The 23,785-nt window shown below is 37.1% G+C and overlaps 3 protein-coding genes and 1 long non-coding RNA gene across 5 annotated transcripts in view; 2 read left to right on the top strand and 2 right to left on the bottom strand.

Moving 5' to 3' along the window:
• The window catches only part of LOC138691315 (zinc finger protein 493-like), a 132,831-nt gene that overhangs the window by 97,586 nt on the left and 11,460 nt on the right, over nt 1–23,785 (bottom strand). The window contains exon 6 of one of the 2 annotated variants that reach the window (XM_069813174.1): nt 13,115–22,761. The exons of the other annotated variant lie outside the window; for it this stretch is intronic. Coding sequence (XP_069669275.1) covers nt 20,502–22,761 — 2,260 coding nt within the window. The 3' untranslated portion in view covers nt 13,115–20,501. Of the gene's footprint in view, nt 1–13,114; nt 22,762–23,785 lie in introns of those variants that run through there. 2 annotated transcript variants of the gene reach the window in all.
• The window catches only part of LOC138691322 (uncharacterized), a 259,737-nt gene that overhangs the window by 233,626 nt on the left and 2,326 nt on the right, over nt 1–23,785 (top strand). The window lies entirely within an intron of this gene.
• On the top strand, nt 700–1,507 carry LOC138691311 (uncharacterized). The gene is made up of 2 exons (XR_011329814.1): nt 700–841; nt 1,183–1,507. It is a non-coding gene; the product is annotated as an uncharacterized lncRNA (long non-coding RNA).
• On the bottom strand, nt 838–2,576 carry LOC138691310 (myb/SANT-like DNA-binding domain-containing protein 3). Its single transcript, XM_069813167.1, has 3 exons — nt 2,011–2,576; nt 1,660–1,830; nt 838–1,315 (listed from the first exon to the last, which is right to left on the bottom strand). Exons 1-3 carry the CDS (start codon nt 2,272–2,274, stop codon nt 896–898), a joined length of 855 nt encoding a protein of 284 aa, XP_069669268.1. The 5' UTR covers nt 2,275–2,576; the 3' UTR covers nt 838–895.

Genomic DNA, 23,785 nt, shown 5'->3' with positions numbered 1-23,785 from the left:
TTTATGCTGTCGGAACTTTTCAAGCGGTCTTGGGTGATCTTGTTGGGGTCCACAAATCAACTATTTGCCGAGTAGTAAGGGATGTTACACATGAAATTGCTTTGCTTTCGCAGGATTTCATAAAGCCTCCAACCTCAGACAGGGAACGACTTGAAATCCAGAGAGAATTTTCAGCCATGTCAGGATTTCCAAGAGTCATTGGATGTATAGATTGCACTCACATCCCCATCCAATCACCTGGTGGAAATGACGCTGAACTTTATCGCAATAGAAAAGGTTTCTTTTCTGTGAATGTACAGGCAATATGTACACCATCATTGAAATTCTGGAATGTTGTAGCCCGTTGGCAGGGTTCTACACATGACAGCACAATATTTTTAATGAGTAGGTTACGAGCTCAATTCGTAAACAGAGAGATGGGAAATGGAATTCTTTTGGGTGATGGAGGCTATGCATGTTCAAATTTCTTGTTGACTCCCCTAGCAAACCCCACGACAGAAGCAGAAGAGTTGTATAATTCAACACATATATACACTCGAAACTGTATAGAGCGAGCATTTGGCGTGGTAAAAAGAAGGTTTCCATGCTTATCGTTGGGTCTCCGTTTCAAGTTGGGAAGGCAACGATCAACAACACTAGAATGTATTGTTGCATGTTTTGCCATCCACAATTTATTGTTGGAGAGAGGAGAAAATAATCCCCCACCTCCTGATGAAGATCTCATTGCAAGATTCTACCCACAAGCTGATGAGGGTGAAGCACCTATGGGAAGAAGGAGAAATGGAGGGAACACAGTCAGAACTACACTAATAAATACACACTTTACAACACTGGCAGAAAGGTGAGCAAAATACTCGTAATTAATTAGTTCTTTTATTTTTGATGCAAACTTTATTTATTTATTTTCTTTGGCTAGAATTGCCCTTTTAATCTCTAACTCTACTTGGGCCACTTGTAGATTAGTTTTTAAAATTTCCATTTCCATTTCATGTTTTTCGATCAGAAGTCGACACCTTAATTCATTAAAATCAGTTTTACTGGACGTATAGTCTTCCAGCCTGCTTCTTTGTGATCTTGATCTGGGCCTAATTATTCCACTCCTGCTTCCTGTCAGTGGGTTTATTGGTGTAATTTCTGATGACAGATGACGACCTGCTGACAATGAATCTTGTTGATTTGCAGAAGACGGGGACGGCGGAATAGATGAGGCCTCATCTCCATATTTGTCCCCATTGACATCATGACCAGAAGTTGAATGCAAACGAGCAGGGTGCACTATAGACACAGCTCCATCAAATAAAGTTTCATGGCTATCCTGTAAAACAAGATGAAGTATACAATATAAATACACAAACTGGAAAGTTATTTGTTTTGTGTTTGAACTGAATGGCACTATTTAGCCGAAAAATTTCCTTAATTTTTTTTGTTAATGTATTGTTGTTTGCTGTGAGCTGGTTTCTTATAAAATAGGGTTATAAGACTGTAAATAAATTAAAGGCAAAATGAAGTTCATCTACTCCAATTATATTTCCATTTCACCACCTCAATCGATATTTTTATATTCTGAGTGATGGGATGATGATGGATAATGTAGATGGATATTTTTTACTTTTTTTAGGCCTACCCAAATTATGTCAAACTAAGGTTATATATTCTTACCTCCAGTATATTGCAATCCTGTTCTGTTACTTGAAAAACTTGGTACTGGCCATCACTGTCACAAGGATTATTCACAGGTGCAAAATGGGAATTCAGCCTGGATATTAGTCTTTCGCCATCTGCATCTAGCTTCCTTTTAAAAGTTCCTCCACCAGTTTTGTAGAGCTCTGCCTGGAAAAAAACAAAGATTCAATGTAGATCAAGAAACTAGTTAGAAGAAAATAATTATGAATTTAAATCTCCCTCTATATTTTTGAGACGTAATAATATTTATGGAATGCCACAAAAACGTAACTGTCCATTAATAAATCTAGAAATAGGTAAAAATTATATGTCACAGCTTAGGCCTACCTTATCGTCAGCTGCAAGTTTCTTGGTTCTCCTTTTGTAGTTTTCATATGCAATCTTTAATTGCTGGGGTGTTCTTGCGACCTCATATGTAGCTTCATTAAATTCTGAAGCAATTTTCTTCCAGGCCTCCTCTTTCTGCTTCACCCAAACACTATCTGTCTTCTTATTTTCAATGATATGCATAAAGCTCTCTATGATGTTCAATAAGAGGGCTCTATCATTGTCAGAAAAATTGGGCCCCCTTACGTTTTTTGTTTGCTTCATAGTCTATACAAATACAATCCGCTGTTTCCCTTCTACAAAAACAACAAAACAGCAAAGCATTCACTTGTTTTCCTATTCACCGCCTACTAGATGCATACGTTTCGCGACTGTAAAAGAGCATCAAATTGGCTGTGGTTGCTAAATAGCGATGTTGTCAAATGTTTTTCTTTCTCAAATCAACAATTAGTAAATTGAGACAAGTTGATTGGAGATTTACGTTTGTGCAACCCAATGAACAATCAAATAAATCAGACATCAACTGATTGGCGATCAGGGACTGATTTGATTTGCGTTTCTGCAACCGGGCCTAAGTCTTGTATAATTGAATCGTGTTATGTCAATGAAGCTGTGGTTTACAGTGACAGTGAATATTTTCGATCAGTGATACTTTATAGTAGTAGTGAAATGTGTTCTAAAGTGTCAGTGAAATGTGCCGTCCTGTGCAGTGAGTGTCATGAGAGTGAAGTAAAAGTAGTGAAAGAGTATCAGTACCAATGTGCTTATCACTATGTATATGCATATATGGTTATAATTAAACTGACGGTGTTCAGCGTCGCACAGCACGGACTCTAATGGCTGTAGGAGTGTGGAAGTTCGTAGATATGCCAATTAACCAATGCGCTCACGAATAATGCCAAACAAAATAATTAGTTCCAAGTCTCGCCACCAGGCGTAAAAATGGTGCTGCAATTGTCTGTAACTCTGACGTCAGTAGGTTCGTTCCAACAACAGTCAGGAACCGTCCGTAACCATCGGGAGCATGCGCAGTGCAGAAAAAGCGTTCTAACCAACGAGTTAGAAAGAGAAGACTATAGAGTGGCCATGTTGTCCTGCACAGCGCTCTTTGCGGTGCCACCGCGAAACATGGCAGATATGAACTAAGCGCCCACCGTTGTAAAAATTCGTCTGCTTACAATGTTGTGTATACGGAGGTAGAGCTACGAAAAAACGAAGAAAAAACATGCATGTTATGTGTGCTGCATATAACTGCAATGTCAAAAGGAAAAAGACAACTGATATATCATATTTCATGTAAATTTTATGAAGTTAAGTCCATAATTTTGTTAATTAGCAGCATTTTTTCATGCATAAATGTGTAACAACGCCCGGCATAAACAAAATAAATGGTTCACTGGTAATGTACTTAAACTAAATACGGATAAAACCAATACAATTCCGTTTCAGACCCAGTGAAAAACATATAGCAATACAATATTAAAACTGTATTTCGACACCGGCATCCTTTATTTCTGCTCCTTCTGTCCATACTTCTTATACAAGAAGACGATGTGCTGTAGCTTATAAGAAGTAGGCCTATTTCGAAGACAAACGATTAATCAAATAAATGGTTCACTAGTAATAAAGTTAAACTAAATACGGATAAAACCGCTACAATTCCGTTTCAAACCTAGTAATAGCAATCAAATATTAAAATTGTATTTCGACACTCGCATCCAAAATAACGTAAAACTCTGGGGTAGGTCGTATTGTTAGTATTTTGACTGGAAGGACACGAAAGAACATAATTGAGCACCCACGTGCAATAATGGGGTAAGTATGAATATATTTCGGAACTACTTACCCCATTATTGTACGTGGGTGTTCAATTACACACTAATAATTATCTGTGGTGCCACAGCCCTTGAAAGGCTCAGACAGACCAGCCGGCTGTTGGCCTCACGTTCACATTTCGATAATAATTATACTTTACTGTAACAAAAAAACTGAAAGCGTGTTTTGTCATGTTTCACCCACGTTACAAGCTTGGAGGTAAAGGTTGTTTACTACAGATAGGGCCTACTTTCATTCTATATCTTATGGTATAGTAAATAGTTTTGCAACGTGTAGAGAGTGGGAAAACAATTTAATAAAATCATCCGAATCATACTCGTTCATTTTATAGGTAATCTTGCAGGTCGCATTTAAAAGAACCTAGGAATATTAAAATTTTCTTTAGTATATTTGCTAGGACTTCTTGTCATACTACATGGCAATTTTGCTTAGGTTATTCTTTTAAGCATTCTTTCTAGGAATAGCTCAAGTGTTTTAAATTTAGCGTACATAAGTTGAGATTAAGTTCCTAGCACGTATTTGACGAAATACTAGGTTCTTCCACTTCAGTTTAACTGATTTATGCAAACGAAATTAAGACAGCTGACGATTCTAATGTCAGTTATCACCACGCCCACTTTGTTTTGGGCGCATAAGTTCATTGCCGACGGTCGTTCAATTTTCTTCAAACATGGCGGCGCAATGACCACTCTATATCTTTCTCTTTCTAACTCGTTGGAACCAAGAAAGAAAGGCAGAAAATGGCATTATCTCTGAATAGCACCAGGGTTCGCCTGCAGTAAGTATCAGTTCAATTTCTGGTATTTTACATTTAACTATTTCATTCTGATACTTCAAAGTTAATTGCAATTCTGATATTTCAGACATATTCGTTCAATTTCAATAGTCTATATTCATCTGTTCTAATTTGATATTCTGTTAATAAACTTAGTAACGACGACACAAGATGGAGCAATAATTATGAAAACAGGCGATAGGAAGAGGACAGTCACCCCGGAAGAATGATCTGCAATGAGTCAGTGCGTGTTTCTTTGTATGCTACATACAGTAAATATTTCATTCATTGTTTCTCTTGTTACTGAATTAGATTTACATTTTTTCTATTTTTCTTTTCACAAAATTCCACCAAGGTATATTTTAGCTTATTTGAGTTTAGTCCTTAGTAGTTTAAGTTAATTCTTTTTACCTAGTACAGAATTTGTTCTTGGCTTATATAAGGTTTTAAGTTGGCAACAATTACTATTATAAACAGAAATGGTCCGCCAGTTTCTAACATTATGGAATGCAACCACCCCTGTTCACTCTCAAACAATAGTGCATGCCCTTCAGTCAGTAACTTTCAGGTACAAACCAGTCCTACAAAACTTTCTCTCGCTCTCGCTCTCTCTCTCTCCCTCTCCCTCTCTCTCTCTCTCTTTCTTCATCCCCGCGCACTACAGCCGGCCCACATTAACCCTCAGACTATTACTGCCCTGCTAAATCATAAGTTCGTATCTGACATGGAGTAAAATTGTCAGGAAAGAACATTTTATGTTTAGTTTTATGACATCCACAAATATAATGGTATTTATTTTTGCTATTTCGTTTATTAATGTAACACTTTTAGACAGTTTTATCTATAGTAATACATTAACAAATTTTCACTTTCTTATGTGAGAAACAGCAGATATGGCTATTTGCTTCAGTAATGTTTGAAAAATAAATTGTATTATGGAATAAGTCATAAGTGATCTGACAGTTCTGCAAAATAATTGATATTAAGAATGCACACAGAATTCCTGGTCAACTTAGAAATTACAACAATGTAATAATTTAATTTATTTAACAAGCTAGCTAGCTAGTGAGTACAAATTAATATTATAAAACAAAAATGTTTCTAGCCACTCCCATAAGTGCCAGGCTCGTGTACGGTATAGTCTCACCCCTGAAGTTTTTCTCTTTGTAGAACTTTTTGCTGTATGTCTGAAAATAAACCACTTTCTGTCCTCAGAAGTCAATGCCCAAAATTCATTATTAATTTGTATTTGTTTTTCTCTCTTAATATTGGAAGAACATTTTTTTAGTCATGTGAACAAGAAGCTTTAATAGAGTGCTTGTGTTTTTGTAATTCTAGTTTAGTTTGTTTTTTTCTCTTGCAATGATGTTTCAAATAATCTCCTTTTACAAATGTCCCTCCTTTTTGTAAGACTATTACTATTTGCAGTTGTTACAGTTGTTTGAGCGTTTATATCAGAAGACATTACTTATTGTCACTTTTTAATTGTCACTATCACTAATTGAGGAATCTTCACTTTCTATAGGTTGACAGTCAGGATCAGTCTGATGGGAACCGCCAGTTTGTTGCTTTTTAGGTGATGCAGCTAGTTTCTTAAGTGTTTCTCCCAGTGTTTTATTAAGTGGAAGATTTAGGCCTACCATAAGATTACCTCTTGATATATGACTTCATGGTTTTAGCATCTTCACAGGTCGAGAATATTGCAGCAAAGAAATGGTCAAGTTAACGATTGCTTTGTTCTTGTTAAACAATCAGGTTGTCAGCTATCATTGAGTTTAAAATAAAATCTACAGGTTAATTTCAATTACCTTATTTGGCTCCATATTCTGAACGGAATTTGTCTGCAATCTACCACATTTGTTTGAAGAAAACTAACAAAGAATGAGAGTTTGCAATGCCGATACTAAAACATTGTTTAACAATGCTGCCAATAGAGGGACTAAAAGGTAAGAAAATACCGGAATTATGCAAAGAAACAATTGAATTCACTTTAAAATAAAGAATACATACTAAGACCAATCGACACTGTGGCTAAAGGAAATACTAAGTAAAAAAGTCGTATGTACGATTATGAGAGCAGAAACGACTTTTATCCTTCGTTTATATAAGAAACGACTTCTAACCCTAGCATAGGTGTACTTGAATGTAGAACTATTTAGACGAAAAAATGTAATTTAGAAAGCAGATATGGCCTTATGCTCTTGTACAGAGTTATGTTATCATGTCTCAGCGGCGGATTTTCAGGGGAGGCAAGGGAGGCCTGGCCTCCCTAAATATTTTGTCAAAGACAACACAAAATGTGTTATCCCAGCTCTCATGAGTTGAGATGGCAATATTCAAACTGACCGCGTTTCTAGTCTTAGGGAGGAACATGTAATTCGTGCTGCTAGCAACAGGAAGCGCTGCAGGTAGCACTATGGGGTGGAATACACAGAGCACAAGCACGGAAGTTACTGTACTACAGTGACATCTAGCGACCTTCCGTTCTAATAGTTGGGAGTAGGTAGGCAAAGCAGAACTCAGCTCCTGGTAACCATGACAACAGCTGTTTAGCCAATAGGGAAGCTGTCTTGTTCGCGCGCTTCATAGCAAAACGACGCCATGAAAGGAGTTGGTTTTGGTTTAGGCTCCTCGCTTCAGTCTGATGCAGTGAGCTTATAGCAATGGATGTGAGTGATGATATTGTGGTTTCACTGTTGGAGGTTCCCTTTTCACGACGAAATGAAATCTGCAGAAGAATTATACTACAGCAAGGTAGACCAACTCCGAAATTTTCATTTCTTCAAAATGATAAAGGTAAGACCAGAACATTTAAATCCTCGTGGTACGATCAACACAAGTGGCTGTGTGGTAGCAGTACGAAGGAGAATCTGTTTTGTTGGCCATGTATACTTTTAAGTAATAACAAAGGCGTCTGGTCATATGAAGGCTACAGTGACATGAAAAACTTGTCTAGGGCTGTAGTTAGGCATAGCTCAAGTAGAGACCACTTGAATTGTTACGTGGCATTTAAAGGACTCTGTAAACAAACCCTTAATATATCGGAAATGTTGAGCGAACAGAACAGACTGTTAAAAATTAAATACAATGAAGAAGTAAAACTCAACAGAGAAATTTACAAAATTTTAATTGATGTCACGTGTGCTCTGGCTGCGCAAGAAATCGCGTTCAGAGGCCATGATGAAAAGGAATGCTCTCTAAATCCTGGAAATTTTAAAACTATATTTCTTCTAGTTCTAAGTAGGGATGTGGCATTAAAAAACATTGGGAGAATATGGGATACTTTAGAGGGGTATCGAAAGCAATTCAGAATGAACTCATTGAGTGCATTGAAGGAGAAATACAAGATTTCATTGGAAAAAGAATTAATGAGGCCCCTTTCTTTGCCTGTATTGTTGACGAGACGACTGACATCACTGAAACATCTCAGTGTTCTATCGCTGTTAGGCTAGTTGACACAGAAGGTGATATTCAAGAGTTTTTCCTTGGTTTTCATGATGTTAGTGAAAGCAGAAATGCTGAAGGCTGTGTACTGTGTAATGTTCTTCAGAAATACGATGTTCAAAGTAAGTTAGTGGCTCAAACCTATGATGGCGCAAGTGTTATGGCGGGTGAGTTGAATGGCTTGAAAGCTAAAGTTAATGAGCTTGCTCCACAAGCTTTATTTACTCACTGTTTTGCACACAGATTGAATTTAGTTTTACAACAGAGTTGTTCTAAAATTAAGTCTGTGAAAATTTTTTTCTCGACACTTCATGGAATACCTGCCTTTTTTAATCGGTCCTCAAAGCGTACTGCTATTCTCGACAGAATTGTGGAACAACGTATGCCTACAAGCAGTGATGTCAGGTGGAATTCTAATACCAAACTCATTTCTGTAGTGCACACAAAAAGGGTAAAATAAAATCGAAGCTTTCAAAGAAATAATAGAATTCCCGGATTCAAACGGTAATTCAGCAAAGAAAGCACAAGGATTTATAAACAACCTACGTGATTTAAATTTTGTTTTTCTTCTCTTGACTTTCCAAGAAATATTTAATAAAACTGAGTTATTATTTAATATTCTTCAGAAGAAAACACATGATATTCGGATGTGTATCAATGCAATTTCAGATTGTCTCTTGTACATAAGAAATTTAAGGAGTGATCAACAATACAGTGTATTCATGGAGGCTGCTGGAACTGCTACCAGGTCAGATTCATTGACTTCTTTAAGAAGAAATGAATTAATGGAAGAATGTGCTCCTTACAAGTATAAGCAACTGTACTTCGAAATTTTGGACAATATTTTAACACAGTTGGAATCAAGATTTCAAAATTATGAGAAATTGAAGTTTCTTGAATTAGGTGACACTACTCGATTTTCAATTCATAGTCAGCATTTCCCTACTGAAGCACTAGATTCACTATTTCAGAATTATGAAACTTATTTTGACAGTGTGAAATTGCGTGTTGAGCTTCAAACTGTGTTTTCTCCACTGCACAAGGAGACATTCCATGGCAAGAGTTTGAGCGAACTGATAAAGAAGATGATTGAAAGTGAAACAAGTGAAATTCTTTCCAATGCCTCTAAACTTTTCTGTCTTATAGCCACAATTTCTTCCACAAGTGCTCCCGTGGAAAGGAGTTTTTCGTGTTTGAATCGCGTAAAAACTTTTTTGAGAAATTCCATGACTCAAGAACGGCTCTCAGCATTGGCATGTATATCTACTGAAAAGGGGATCCTCCACAAACTTCAGAGTCGACCCACATGGAATAATGACCTGATCGATCGCTTTGCAAAGAAGAAGGAAGAGGGAGTGAATTTGCTGCTCAAGTAATGTGAGTACCGATATATGTATTTTAAATAGTTTTTATTTGTAACCCTTCATCACGTGCTGGCCTCCCCAAGTTTTGAACCCAGCGTCCGCCATTGTCATGTCTACATTCCAAAACTGCTGTTACCTCAGAATATATGGAAACTGCAGATACGACCTTATGATTTAGCAGGGCAGATTAGATCACTTCGACGAGTTCTATGACCTTTTCTCCACTATGCCTTATTGTTAACCGAGACTTGGTTAAAGCCTTCCCTTTGTTCGGCTCTAGTGAACATAGACGACTACACGTTATTACATAATGATCGCACTAATAAAGGTGGTCGGAGCATACATTAGATCAGATCTACAACACAAAATTATATATTCTACCAGAGCCTTCTTTAGTTACAAACCGGAGCCATACGTCGGCAACACTGTAATTAACTGTCACCCGGAGGCCGACCATACAGGACATGTGTTTGTGCTAATGCCGATTTTCAATGTAAATTAATGTTACAATATAAGTGTGTGTCGATGGAATTATGTTTGCGGTCGTACCAAACGTTAATTGTTGATGTATTATAAACTAAATGAGCGTTGGTGATAAAAAAAAAAAAACAAGACAATAAATGAAAATAAAATGGTTGTAGTCTTTGGGAATTTTTACGGTTATTGATGACAAAGTAATTGACTATTCTACTAAATATTAAATATTGTATAACTACATTTTTATAATCTTATTTGTGGTTTGTGTGTATCAGAATTCTAGCCAAATTGTTGGGTCTCGCCTCCTATATCAATAAAGTTACGCCGTTGGTTTTCAAATTCATTGTAAACAACTGTTTTGTGATCCCATAAATGTTGCAGTTTTGTTGAAGATTCGGAATGCCTGCTATACGTCAGAACTACCTATAATTTGTAGACGCATATAATCACTTTGTTGGTTTTCAAGGTTTGTTCATTAATATTATTTATTTTGTAATAAATTAGGTATATACATGTTTCTTTTCACTTCGTATTTTTTTAGAGGCTTTAAAATTCACTGAGTTTACGCTAATTGACACATACACGTACTTTATGATAATGTTGCGTTTTGTTACATATTATGTTGAATGTATGTTTTTTCATTTTTTCATATTTTTTTTTTACTTGGCTTAACTGTATTTACATCCTCATACTTTTATTATAATAGGTATGTCAATAGTTTCTTCTGTTTACATTTTATTTTAGGCCTATTTGCATAATTTACATTCTTAGCTTGTTTTCTGTAATATTTATTTAAAATTATATTTTAAAATGTTTATAACAAATAATTTAGGATAACTGTATTGTTATGGTGACTGGCCAGGTTCAAACTAAAACTGGCTTCCTGGACATCTGAAATATTTATAGAAAAACACGACATAATCACATGAAATTAAAATGCATATGATATCCTACACCTTTCACGTCAGAGGTGAAACAACATTAAGCGGCAAAACATAGTCAATTTACTAGCCACAAATTTGTTAACTGAATGGAACTTAAGAATACTGCGTAGGAACTTACGTGTTTATTGCATTATTGATTTTATTATTTTCGGTGCAAGGAATATCTTTTTTATTTATTTATTTACCTTCGTACTATCAATAAAAACATGTTTTTTGTAATTATTTTAAGTGGCAGCCTTTGTATGTAAGTAGCCTATTTACGCCGTATTCTGAAGTATAGCTAATTGATTACAATAAAACACTATTTTCGAACCCGTAATAATTTACATCACTACTCTGAATCTTGATCTTACCTTTGTGCATGAAGTAATATTGAAAAAATACGCGTTACGTATAACGAAAGCAATAAGCAAACACAATATCACTTTAAAATCTCCCGCCTCCACTCTACGTTGCCAAACCTACCCATGCTCCGGCTTGTAACTAAAGAAGGCTCTGATTCTACCCATAGTGAGTATTCTGCAGCACCTGAAATTCTTTTTATTGAAATAATTGCATACTTAAAATGTCTCCTTTGCGTAATATATCAACCCCCAAACATCAAGAGAATAACGTCGACCTGGTTGGCGAGTTGGTATAGCGCTGGCCTTCTATGCCCAAGGTTGCGAGTTCGATCCCGGGCCAGGTCGATGGCATTTAAGTGTGCTTAAATGTGACAGGCTCATGTCTGTAGATTTACTGGCATGTAAAAGAACTCCTGCAGGACAAAATTCCGGCACATCCGGCGACGCTGATATAACCTCTGCAGTTGCGAGCGTCGTTAAATAAAACATAGCATTTTCAAGAGAATAACATATATTGAAGAGCCCCCACTGAACCATCTGCTTCATTATGAACACGCAATTATCATGGGCGACCTAAATACAAATCTGCTTGTTACCCAATCTAAATGCACGACACAATTATTACGAATATTCCAAGTATGCAACTTGACAGTTCTTCCCCTCAATCCTACTCACCACACTCCACATTCTGAGACTTCAATAGACATACTGGATTCCTAATAAAGATACTGAACTGAATAGACTGTAAATATTGTACAGAATTAAACATTGTTGCACTTGTTATACTCACAACATTAAAGAAAATGTATTTAAAACTGCACGCTACTGACAAGCTGCTGCAAATTTAGCGGCTTATGGAAACTCTGGATTCATGGCAAGGGATGGCAAGGGGAGGGGTAAAACTAACGCGCAAAGCATCCGAGACGAGACTGGCAGCTACAGGGGAGGAAGTGGCTTCACCCATAGTCCCTGTCTCTGGCTTCGCTCTGGCAGCACCAGGGGAGGAAGTGACTTCACTAACGATTGCGTTCATGTCAATGAGAGCGAAATTAAAAAAAAAAATTCGAGCCGCTAAATAGAGACTGTATAATAAATGTATTTCACAACATAAAACGAGAGAAGAGCCACAAATGTCTAGGAGTTCTGCAGTTCCGCAGCCCTCCTTCGAAAGCAGCCCCTGCTTATGTGTATGCTTCCACTTCGCAACTTGATCAAATCCACAACACTTTTACCACCTGACCTAATAGCCGTACCCAATATGTGACATGGCGTTTTCATACTTCAGAAAATTGTAGATCGTGTGAAAAGTGGTCAGTATTTTACAATACTAGCTAATGAGACATCTGACAGAAGTACGTGTGAGCAATTGAAGACCTAACATTCTAAATGTGCTAAGTATCAAGTTTTCAAATTTGATTTTATTCAATCTAAGGAAGGAACATTCATATGTGAATATCATACTAAATTGTCTTAGTCGTAGCTCAACTGTGACTTATTCGTGCGCCAAAAGACGGTGTTGTAGGTACCTCAACATGCATTTTGCAATGTGATTTGATTAATATCTCAGGATGTTGTTTTTGACAATTAGCACATTGAGAATGTTAGGTCCTTACTTGACACTGTGCATTAGATATTTATATATGAAAAGTAATACGGTACGGGAAGACCGTAAACTGAGGTTACTTTGACCATTTTTTCAGAAAATCATATTTAGGTTTCTACATGCTGTATTTGTTACAGATGGAGGTAAATTATCATAAAATCATTCTCATACCAAATTTACCTCCATCTATAACAAGTGCAGCATGTAGAAACCTAAATATGATTATCTGAAAAAATGGTCAAAGTAACACCAGTTTACGGGTTGTTGTAGGATTTGTAAATGATAATGACTTAACAAAAGAATATCTAACAAACATATTAACCATAGTTAGTAATTGATTTATTAGTTCAAATCATACCAGATTAAGCCTGACAGAGGCGCATATATGGCAACCCTTTTTTTTTTTTTTATAAATTTACTGAGTTACTAACCCAATCTGATGGACTGTCTACATTATCTATTATTTTACTCCTCCTAAATCATATAGTTTTTCTCAGGAACTCTTCTAGATTACCTAATCACTGGAATGGCACATTATTTCAATTTGACTTTTACCTTATTTTTTAAACTACCTAATCCTAAAAATAAGTCTTTGTTTTAATACAATTTTCCTGTTCATCTTAAACATACTTTTCATCTAGAAAACAAAAGCCATCAGGTGTTTGCATCATACAGTATTATTTACTACAAAATTATTAGCTTACAAAACCAACAGACTTGAGCTAGAAACCAACACACGTATAAGGTAATATCAGTTTTCTTCAAAATTATATTTAATAATTAGTCCTATTGCTTCTATCGTTTTTAATATATTTCACTTGTGCTATTCTGTCCAACTTAAAATTAATACCTTTGTTTTCAACTTCAATAATCTTGTACCAAACTTCTCTGTCAATATTTATATCTACAGCAAATCTGACACTTTGCGTTACGATACACGTTTTTTCCCCACTAATTCTTCAGTATTTTCACTATTGTAGTTACCATATTCTTCTACCATTACGCTTTTGACACTTATCATACACACACTCGCAAATTTATTCTCTTACACTATTTACTTTGCTTTTCAAACACAGAGTGGCCAGTTCCTTTTCTCCTTTACACCATACATCGCTGATTAATAACATATTTCACTAATCAGACTTCAGTTGTATACATACAATTGTTCTTAATCTAACACATACTATCTAGTCAGCTGTTCTGTCTGATAATAGCTGTACATATCTGCCAGAACCTCAATCAGAGATGTGAATATAATGCAATATTTAGAAGCTTGTAACGTCTTTCATTGTTAAAAACCGTACTGTAGCACTAACTGTGTTACTGCTTTACTCATTCGAGTGACATACGTATCAATACGTGGAGTCACCATTTTTATGTGACCGGCACTGTTCACGTTATCAGCCACAGTTCTCACAGTCCAATTATTTCCTTCCCCTTCGTTTTCATTCTCAGAAAAGCCAATGCAGTAGCGATAATTTCTGTACGTCAGCGTTATTTTCCATAACTGACCGTAAAATGATCTCGTAAATTGAATGTCCTAGGTCTCAATTTGATTCCGTCATGCATTGCAACTTAAAGCTGTACAAGCAAAATGTTCGAAAAGGATGACTGTGTGTGCCAGGCTTAAGAGTGCATGGCTTTTGTGGGGACCGGAATACGTGTAGATTCCCACAGAAATCACATTTAAATGGCATGTTTCTAAATACCTTTCAGATCTCGCTAAAGGCAGAAATATTTACCACAAACACTGCAGTTATGATCACCGCAACTGAACCTCTCAGTTGTGTGTACGAGTGCATGCTTTTTCTAGACTTTCCAAACGCGAAACATTTTTTTCTGCTCACATCATAACTGAATTACTTCTCACGTATGACTCTGCTTGCTTTTTAAGAGTTACTAATTATGAAATATTCGCCCCATAAACATCACAAGTGAATGTCTTCCCGTGTGTCAATAAGATGAGTAAGGGCATACTTTTTAGACTCACGAATCCTAAAAAATACTTCCCCCCCCCCTCAAAAAAATTTCATCTGAATGCCTTCTCACAGGTGTGTACAGGACAAACTTTTTTAATCTCAACAGACTGAGCTTTGGTCTTATCTTGTTTTGCAATTAAATGGATTTTTACCGTTGTCAGAACCTGCATGAAATTTCAGACTTCCCAAAAAAGAAAACTGTTTCCCACTGATACCTCAATTGCAAATCGTCCAGGTGTGTGTACGTATTCGTACTTTTTCTGTTTACTAGATTGCAAAAACGTCTTTCCATGTATATCACAAATGAATGGCTTGCCGCATGTGTACCTGTCCATGTTCTTTCAAATTGCTCGATTCCGAAAATATCTTTCCAAATGAATCACAACTGGATGCCTTCTCCCCTATGTGTACGCGTTCATGCTTTCACTGATCGATTGATTGCGAATATCATAACCGAATGCCTTCTCCCCTTTGTACACAAGTGAATGCTTTTATATTTTACCAAATTCCGAATTTCTTTTTCCACATAATCACAACTGAATGCCTTCTTCCCTGTGTGTACGAGTGCAAGCTTTCGTAGACTACCAAATTCCGAAAATTTCTCTCCACATAATCGCAACTGAATGCCTTCTCTCGTATGTGAAGACGTTAATGAATTTTATGACTATATTGCGAATATTTCACAAGCCTGCGACGACTTTGTGGCACAGAATGTTTTATGTGATAAAGCCCATATCGGACCACCTGAGTTCAAGATAAATACTAGTTTTTACGTACAGATGATGCACAATTGTATATTCAGCACAATACTTAAATTTCGTTTTTCTAGTCTTAGAAGAATCTCTGCGCATCCGACTTATAATATGGTATATGAAACTGTGTAAACATGTCAAATCATGTGACATGTTTTATCACTGTCTGTATATGAGGAGCTTAATATCAAAGGCGGACATCTGACCTTCAGATGAAATTTAGATGTGGATTCTTATACATTTTTTCATGCTTTTTTCAGTTATGGTGAAACTATATACAAACTCTAACACTACATTTATAAAAATAAATTGTTTTAAAATACTACAAAGAACACTGTGAAACAAAAAAGTGCCTCTAGATCAAAACTATGGAGACGACAGATGTCCATCTTTGATATTAAACTACTCATATGTTTTGTTGTTGTATTTTTTAATTGAGGGTACCGTTTTTTCGCGACCCACTCTCACACCTATTTTGGTTCTCTGAATCCCATATATTAGCCAATGAAGATACTTCAGAGTAGATAAAATTATTTTCCCTAATATAACAGCAACAATTATCTGTTCCATCCTCAGTACAGCTTAAATATCGGATCACTGACTGTTTTTAAATGTGTATTGTATTAAGAATTTAGTAGATATATGGAAAAAATGGCAAGTTCGAGTAGTATATTGAGGCTGTGTGAACTATCGGAACATTTTTTTTTTTACATATGCGTGTGTTATGTGATAAATAGCCTTAAGGACTTTATTAATAAAAAGGTAGTATATTATACACACAATTTAAAGGGTGTAATTGATATTTTGTTATTGAAATGTTGTATCAATGTTGAAGTGTGTTGTGTCAGTGAAGAGTGAGTTATTGAGTTATTTTACGACGCTGTATCAATATCTAGGTTATTTAGCGTTTGAATGATATGAAGGTGATAATGGCGGTGAAATGAGTCCGGGGTCCAGCACCGAAAGTTACCCAGCATTTGCTCGTGTTGGGTTGAGGGAAAACCCCGGAAAAAACCTCAACCAGGTAACTTGCCCCGACCGAGACTCGAACCCGGGCCATCTGGTTTCGCGGCCAGACGCGCTGACCGTTACTCCACAGGTGTGGACGTGAAGAGTGAAGTATGTTGTGTAAGTGAAGTGTGTTTCTGTCAGTGAAGCTTTATAGTTTATAGTGGCAGTGCTAAGCATTTGAACAGTGAAATATTTTTGAAGTGTTAGTGAAATCAAGATAGAATCAGCGAAATGTGTCGTAGTTCCAGTGCAGTAAGTAGTCAGCGAAATGAGTGTAGTGCTGAAAGGTACTTATGCAGGTATGAACATATCATACTCGTGGGTTCGAACTTAGGGTTAAGATACAAATTAGATTTACTTTAAATGTTATTTTGAGTGATAGTGCTTCATTTAATTTAGGATGCTCCCTGTTATTATGTATTTTTATTGTCTTTATTGTTAATTGTCATTATTGAGTGTAACTAGTTACCACTGCCACCGGATATATATCCATTTGCAGTGTGAATAAATACATACACATACATACAAAGCTGCAGAAAAGAAACATTATCACATTGATCAAGACTTTGTATCTGGCATATTTTATAGTGAAATTAGGAGATCAAGACAAACATTTTGCTCCACATATCGTGTGTGAAACTTATGTAGAAAATCTAAGACACTGACATAACAGAGTTCGTTTATCTACAGTTTGCGACAAAACAAACAACACTGAAATATCGCTCATCTGCTGTCCATGTTTCCTCAGCAATCATGCATTTATTTATTTTATATGATAATTTGAGATATTGTGTATTTAATGTAGAGGTTAGTGCCGAAATTATGATTCTCACAACAGAGTAGGTGTTTATTGTTGAACATTATTTCTAGTCATATACAGAAGGCTACTGAAATTACAAACATTACTCTGAAAATCAAGATAAGACATTATACAGTAACATGCAAACTGGCATAAGACTGATCTTCACGAAAAAAGCTAACATTGTTGTCTTATTTGGTGCTGTATTGTTAAATTGATCCTAGCACTGCTCTTTAACATGGCGCAAGCTCTGTCCATTCTCACGCTCCACTCCGTATGAGTGGAAACAATGCTCGACAACAAACACCTTCTCCTATATTGCAGAAATCAACACAACATTGAATTTACAATATGTAAAACTATTATCATACAATAAATAAATAGGCCTTCTTCATTGCTAGGTAAACGTGGACAGCAGTTGAGTAATAATTTCAATGTCTTTTGTTTTGCCACATACCGTATGTCATTTGGTGGTACTATGGTTTGGCGCGAGTAACATAATCATTATGATGACATATCTTTGTCAGTGTAAAATACCTGGGTTCAATAGGAAGAACAAGGCAGCCATTATACATCCAAACGTGACTTCAGCATTGACACCTGTGTCACATGGACAAGATGTTGCAATTCCAATAGCACCTAGGGCACTGCCAGGGAGCACTTCATGCGCTTGAGTACAGAAGATGATCTAAATTTGTCCCCAGACTTGTAAGATGGCAATCCATGCCCTGTGAGTCCGCCTAAATTAAATAATTTGGTACCCGACTTGCATCTTACATAACTGAATGTCTTCTGCCCTGTGTGTACAACTGCCTGATTCTTTTAGATTTTGAGATACCGAAAATTTATTTCCACATATATCACAATTGGTTTGCCTACTGAAGGATGCACGGGAGAAGAGTTCGGGGTGGAAGAAGATATCAGTGATAGACGACATTAAGCTACATGGATCATATGAAGAAACAAAGAGAAAGGCAGAAAATAGGAAAGAGTGGAGAAAGATGGGTTTGCAGTGCAAGACCTGCCCTTGGGCAGAATCCTAAATGAATGGATATCACAACTGAATGCCTTTTCCATTGAATGTAAGAGTGAATTTACACAACGATATTCTGAAAATTTATTTCCGCCTGCGTGTATGAGCGCATTATTTTTTTAAGCAATCAGATCGTGAAAATTTCTTTCCACATAATATATTTCAATTGAATACCTCCTTTCCTGTGTGTATAACTGCATGCTTCTTTTTAGACTACGAGATTGCGAAAATTCCTTTTCACATATATCACAACTGAATGTCTTATCCCCTAGTGCATGATATTTAGAGTACCAGATTCCGAGAATTTCTTTCCACATATATTTCAATTAAATGCCTTCTCTCTCTGTGTAACAGTGCATGCTTTTTTAGAATACCAGATTCCGAAAACTTATTTCCACATACACAAATGTTTGTGGAAATTGCAACACCAAGAAAGATACATATGACTGAAATAAAATTGATAGCACAGATTAGGTACACAATACACAAATGATTAGAATTACAGAACTGTACCTGATCTATGACCGTGAGATTTCAGTATGGTGTGAAGCCTCCAAGTGTTGCAATCAGAGCCTCTAAGCGTCGTGGCATAGAATCAAAGAGGACCTGTATATGTTTCTGGGGAATCTCCTTCCACGCAGTTTGTATGCGAGTCCACAAAGCGTCAAGAGTGGATGCTGGAGGACCACGACGAACAAGTTAACCGGCCAACCATATCCCAGACATGTTCGATGGGCGATATGTCTGGCGAACGTGCAGACCAGAGAAACAGTGATACCCGTCGTTTTTCGAATAAGGCTTGCACAATCCTCCCACATGTGATCGGACATTATCCTGCTGAAATATGGCATGTGGAGTTGTCTGAAGGAGGGGGAGTACCTCGAGCTCTAAAACCTCCCTAATGTAGCCATTGCTGTTTAGATTTCCCTGAATACGTAGCAGGCGAGATCGCATATTGTATCCAATGGTGCATCAAACCATCACACTAGGCGTTTGTCCACTATGCCGCTCAACAATGCAGGCTCTCAGATTGCGTTCACCACGGTAGCGTCTAACAGGTATGCGGTCATCATTGTAGGATTAAGTTGAAGCGGGACGCGTCCGAAAACACTACATTTTGCCACTCAGCACGCCAGTGACGGCGTTCACGTGCCCATTGCAGTCTGAGGCGTTGGTGGTTTCTGGACAATGGAAGCCGACGCAACGACATGCGACCCACTAGTCCAGCTCTCAAAACAAGGCGACTAACCATTGACGCAAACAGGTGCACATCTGTTGGAGTACTCCAAAGTCGACTCAACACTGTTGATGAAGCTATACGGTCCGTCAAGGCCATGCGGACAAGATGGCAGTCACATCCCATGCTGTAGTCACATTACATGATCCAGTACCCGACCCTCTTCTATCCACTGGTTCCTCACATGCATCACTGTCGTAGCAGCATGCCCTGTACGAGCCGAAATGTCACCGTATGACAAACCTGCTTCCTGGAGACCAACCATTCTGCCCTGTTTCAACTCACGTGCTGATTTGCGCCCTTCTACGTCGATGAGGCATATCTGCAGTAGTTTTCAAGTTTCCACTTTGCTTGGAAGCTCTCCACTGACCGAGCACGGCATAACACTGACCTTGCTGGTGACACAAGAGACTTCGCTGTTGGGCCTATGGGTACGAAATCTCTCTGAAAACGTGATCAATTATTGATGGTAGACTGTTCTACACATCTCCTGAGTTTGGAGTCGTTCAAGCAATTCTTTCTGGGTGGTGCACTTTACACAAACAGTAATGTATGTCACAACTGAATGCTTTCTTCACTGTGTGACCGCATTCTCTTTTTAGACTACGAGATTCCAAATAATTCTTTCCACATATATCTCACCTAAATGCCTTCTCCCCAATGTGTAACAGTACATGCTTTTTTAGATTAGCAGATTTCGAACATTTTTTTTTTTTCGAAATATATCACAACTGAATGCCTTCTCCCGTGTGTACGACTGCATGCTTTTTTTAGAGTACCAGATAGAGAAAATTTATTTTCACATATATCACAAATGAATGCCTTCTCCACCGTGTGTACGAGTGCATGCTTCTTTAGACTTCATATTACGAAAATTTCTTTTCATATATATTTCAACTAAATGCCTCTTTCCCTATGTGTACGAGTGCATGCTTCTTTAGAGTGCAAGATTGCGAAAATCTCTTTCCACATTTATCACAACTGAATCTCTTCTCCCCTGTGTGTATGAGTGCATGCATTTTTAGATTACCAGAAAGCGAAAATTTCTTTCCACATATATCACAACTGAATCTCTTCTCCCCTGTGTGTACGAATGCATGAGTTTTTAGATTACCAGATAGCGAAAATTTCTTTCCACATATATCACAACTGAATGCCTTCTCCCCTGTGTGTACGAGTGCATGCTTTTTTAGACCACAAGATAGCATAAATTTCTTTCCACATATATCACAACTGAAGGCCTTCTTCCTTGTGTGTACAAGTGCATGAGTTTTAAGATTACTAGATTGAGAAAATTTCTTCCCACATATACCACAACTGAATGTCTTCTCCCCTGTGTGTACGAGTGCATGCCTTTTTAGAGTACCAGATACCGAAAATCTTTTTCCACATACATCACAACTGAATGCCTTCTTCCCTGTGTGTATGTATGCGTGAATTTTTAGAGTGCAAGATCGCGAAAATTTCTTTTCACATATATAACAACTAAATTCCTTCTCCCCTGTGTGTACGAGCGCATGCCTTTTTAGATGACCAGGTAACGAAAATTTCTTTCCACATATATCACAACTGAATGCCTTCTTCCCTGTGTGCACAACTGCATGATTTTTAAGACTACTAGATACAGAAAATGTCTTTCCACAAATATCACAGCAGAATGGATTCTCACCTGTGTGAACACGTGCATGCCTTTTCAGAAAACTCCATTCACAAAATTTCTTTCCACATATATCACAACAGAATGCCTTCTGCCCTGTGTGTATGAATGCATGCTTTTTTAGGTTATCAGATTGTGAAAATTTTTTTCCACATATATCACAACTGAATGTCTTCTCCACTCTGTGTACGGGTGCATGACTTTGTAGATTATTAAACTGCAAAAAAATGTTTCCACTTATACCACAACTGAATGCCTTTTTTCCTGTGTGTTTACATTCGTGCTTCTTTAGATTACCAGAATGCAAACATTTTTTTCCACATATATCACAACTGAATGTTTTATCCCGTGTGTGTACGAGTGCATGGAAACGTAGACTACCAGATTGCGAAAATTTCTTTCCACATATATCACAACCGAATGCGTTCTTCCTTGTGTGTAGAACTGCATGAGTTTTAAGACTACTGGAATCGGAAAATTTCTTTCCACAAACATCACAACAGAACGGCTTGTCGCCTGTGTGAACACGTGCATGCCTTTTCAGAATACCCCTTAGAGAAAATTTCTTTCCACATATTTCACATCTGAATGCCTTCTCGCCTGTATGTGTAATTGAATGGGTTTTTAAATTAGCAGATTGGGAAAATTTCTTTCCACATATATCACAAGTGAATGGCTTCTCCCCTGTATGTACGAGTGAGTGCTTTTTTAGATTGCCAGATTGCGAAAATTTCTTTCCACATATATGGCAAATGAATGCCTTCTTCCTTGTGTGTTTGCATGCGTGCTGTTTTAGACTACCAGTATGCGAAAATGTCTTTCCACATATATCACAAGTGAATGACTTCTCCCCTGTGTGTACGAGTGCATGCTTTTTTGGATTATCAGACAGCGAAAATTTCTGTTCACATATGTCACTATTCAATGCCTTCTTCCCTGTATGTCCAAGTACATGAATTTTAAGTTTATCAGATTGAGAAAATTTCTTTCCACAAATATGACAACAGAATGGCTTGTCACCGGTGTGAGTAAGTACATGACTTTTCAGAATTCTCAATTCAGAAAATTTCTTTCCACGTGTATCACAAGTGAATGGCTTCTCCGTTGTGTTTAGGAGTGCGTTTTTTTTCAGTATACAAGATTGCCAGTTTTTTTTCGCACCTTCATCACAATCAAATGGCTTCTCGCCTTTGTCTACGCCTGAATGTCTTTCCAAATCATTCGATTTGGAAAATTTTTTTCCACACATATCAGATAACAATGGCTCCTTGCCTGTGTGTACGCCTGCGTGCTCTTTGAGATGATACAACTGCAAACAATCCTTACCATAAAGATCGCAAATGAACGATCTATTGCGCGTGTGTAGAACAGCATGCCTTTTGAGCATTGCCGAGTCGAAAAACCACTTTCCACAAACATCACATTTCAATGTCTTCTCACCTGTCTCCACATACTCATCTTCTGTAATAGTGTCGCAGAAAGGTGGCAGTCCAATGCTGTGAAGAAAATGTGCTCTTAGTTGAAGCAATGAAGACTATACCAGCATAAAACACCAAAAATTAAACCGCATCCAACAAAAACATATTATACTTAGACATTAGTAAATAAAGCCTACAATTATTTGGTAATATACAATAGTACTCAAGTTAATTCTCATAAATAGATTTTTAATTATCTATTTTAAGACACTTTGTCAACAGCTACGGTTTTCTGGCGTCTGAGTCAGATGAAGGCGGTAAATGATAATGCTAGTGAAATGAGTACAGGGTTCAGCACCGGAAGTTACCCAGCATTTGCTCTTAATCAGTTGAGGGAAAGCATAGGTAGAGATCTCAACCACGTCGTTGTCGCAACCAGGATTTCAACCCAGGCCCACTAGTTTCATGGTCAGACATGCTGTTACTCCACAGCAGTAAACCCAGTGCCTCCTAGATACACAAACCATGAACAGCGTGAATTGGTAACTATGGAACAAGTCCGTCTGCTTTGTAACCATTTTGTAGTGTCGACATAGCATCCAAATGTTAGATGTGATTATTTTCACCTAATATTAAATTTATGATTTATATTTTAAATATTGTATAGCAAAAGCGTATAGAAGGATCATACAATTTAATATTGGAGATAAGTCAAAAGATAATATTACGATAAAATGAACTCAACTAATAAACGGAATAAAGTAATTTCTAACCTCAATATATGACCTATTATTTGTGACTACTTTCTTGTCATTACTACTAAACCTTGTTTTGTATTGTTATTATATAGATGCCGCGGAAATGTTGCATGCCACAATATACTGCAAATTGCGACAGTACTTAAAAGAAAAGCTGTCCAAGCGTTACTACTTTCCAATTTCCAAGGGAAGATGCTTTGAGAAGACTATGGCTTAAAGCCATTCCACGTAAAGCTTGGAAACCTACGAATTCTTCTGCTGTCTGCATTAATCATTTTCATGATGATGATGATAATGATGTAATACCATAAAAGAATTGAGGGCTTTGTCGGAAGAAAGGCGGA

Source organism: Periplaneta americana, chromosome 16 (genome assembly GCF_040183065.1).
Source record: "Periplaneta americana isolate PAMFEO1 chromosome 16, P.americana_PAMFEO1_priV1, whole genome shotgun sequence".
Classification (NCBI taxonomy): domain Eukaryota; kingdom Metazoa; phylum Arthropoda; class Insecta; order Blattodea; family Blattidae; genus Periplaneta; species Periplaneta americana.
This window is presented reverse-complemented; position numbering and strand designations above follow the sequence as displayed.

Bases quoted from the DNA above. Each gene is read 5' to 3' on its own strand.
- LOC138691310 (XM_069813167.1), bottom strand. From the start codon at position 2,274: ATGAAGCAAACAAAAAACGTAAGGGGGCCCAATTTTTCTGACAATGAT. The intron at 1,831-2,010 runs GTAGGCCTAAGC...GTTTTTTTCCAG, and splicing joins AACTTGCAGCTGACGATAAG to GCAGAGCTCTACAAAACTGG. The intron at 1,316-1,659 runs GTAAGAATATAT...CTTGTTTTACAG, and splicing joins AGGATTGCAATATACTGGAG to GATAGCCATGAAACTTTATT.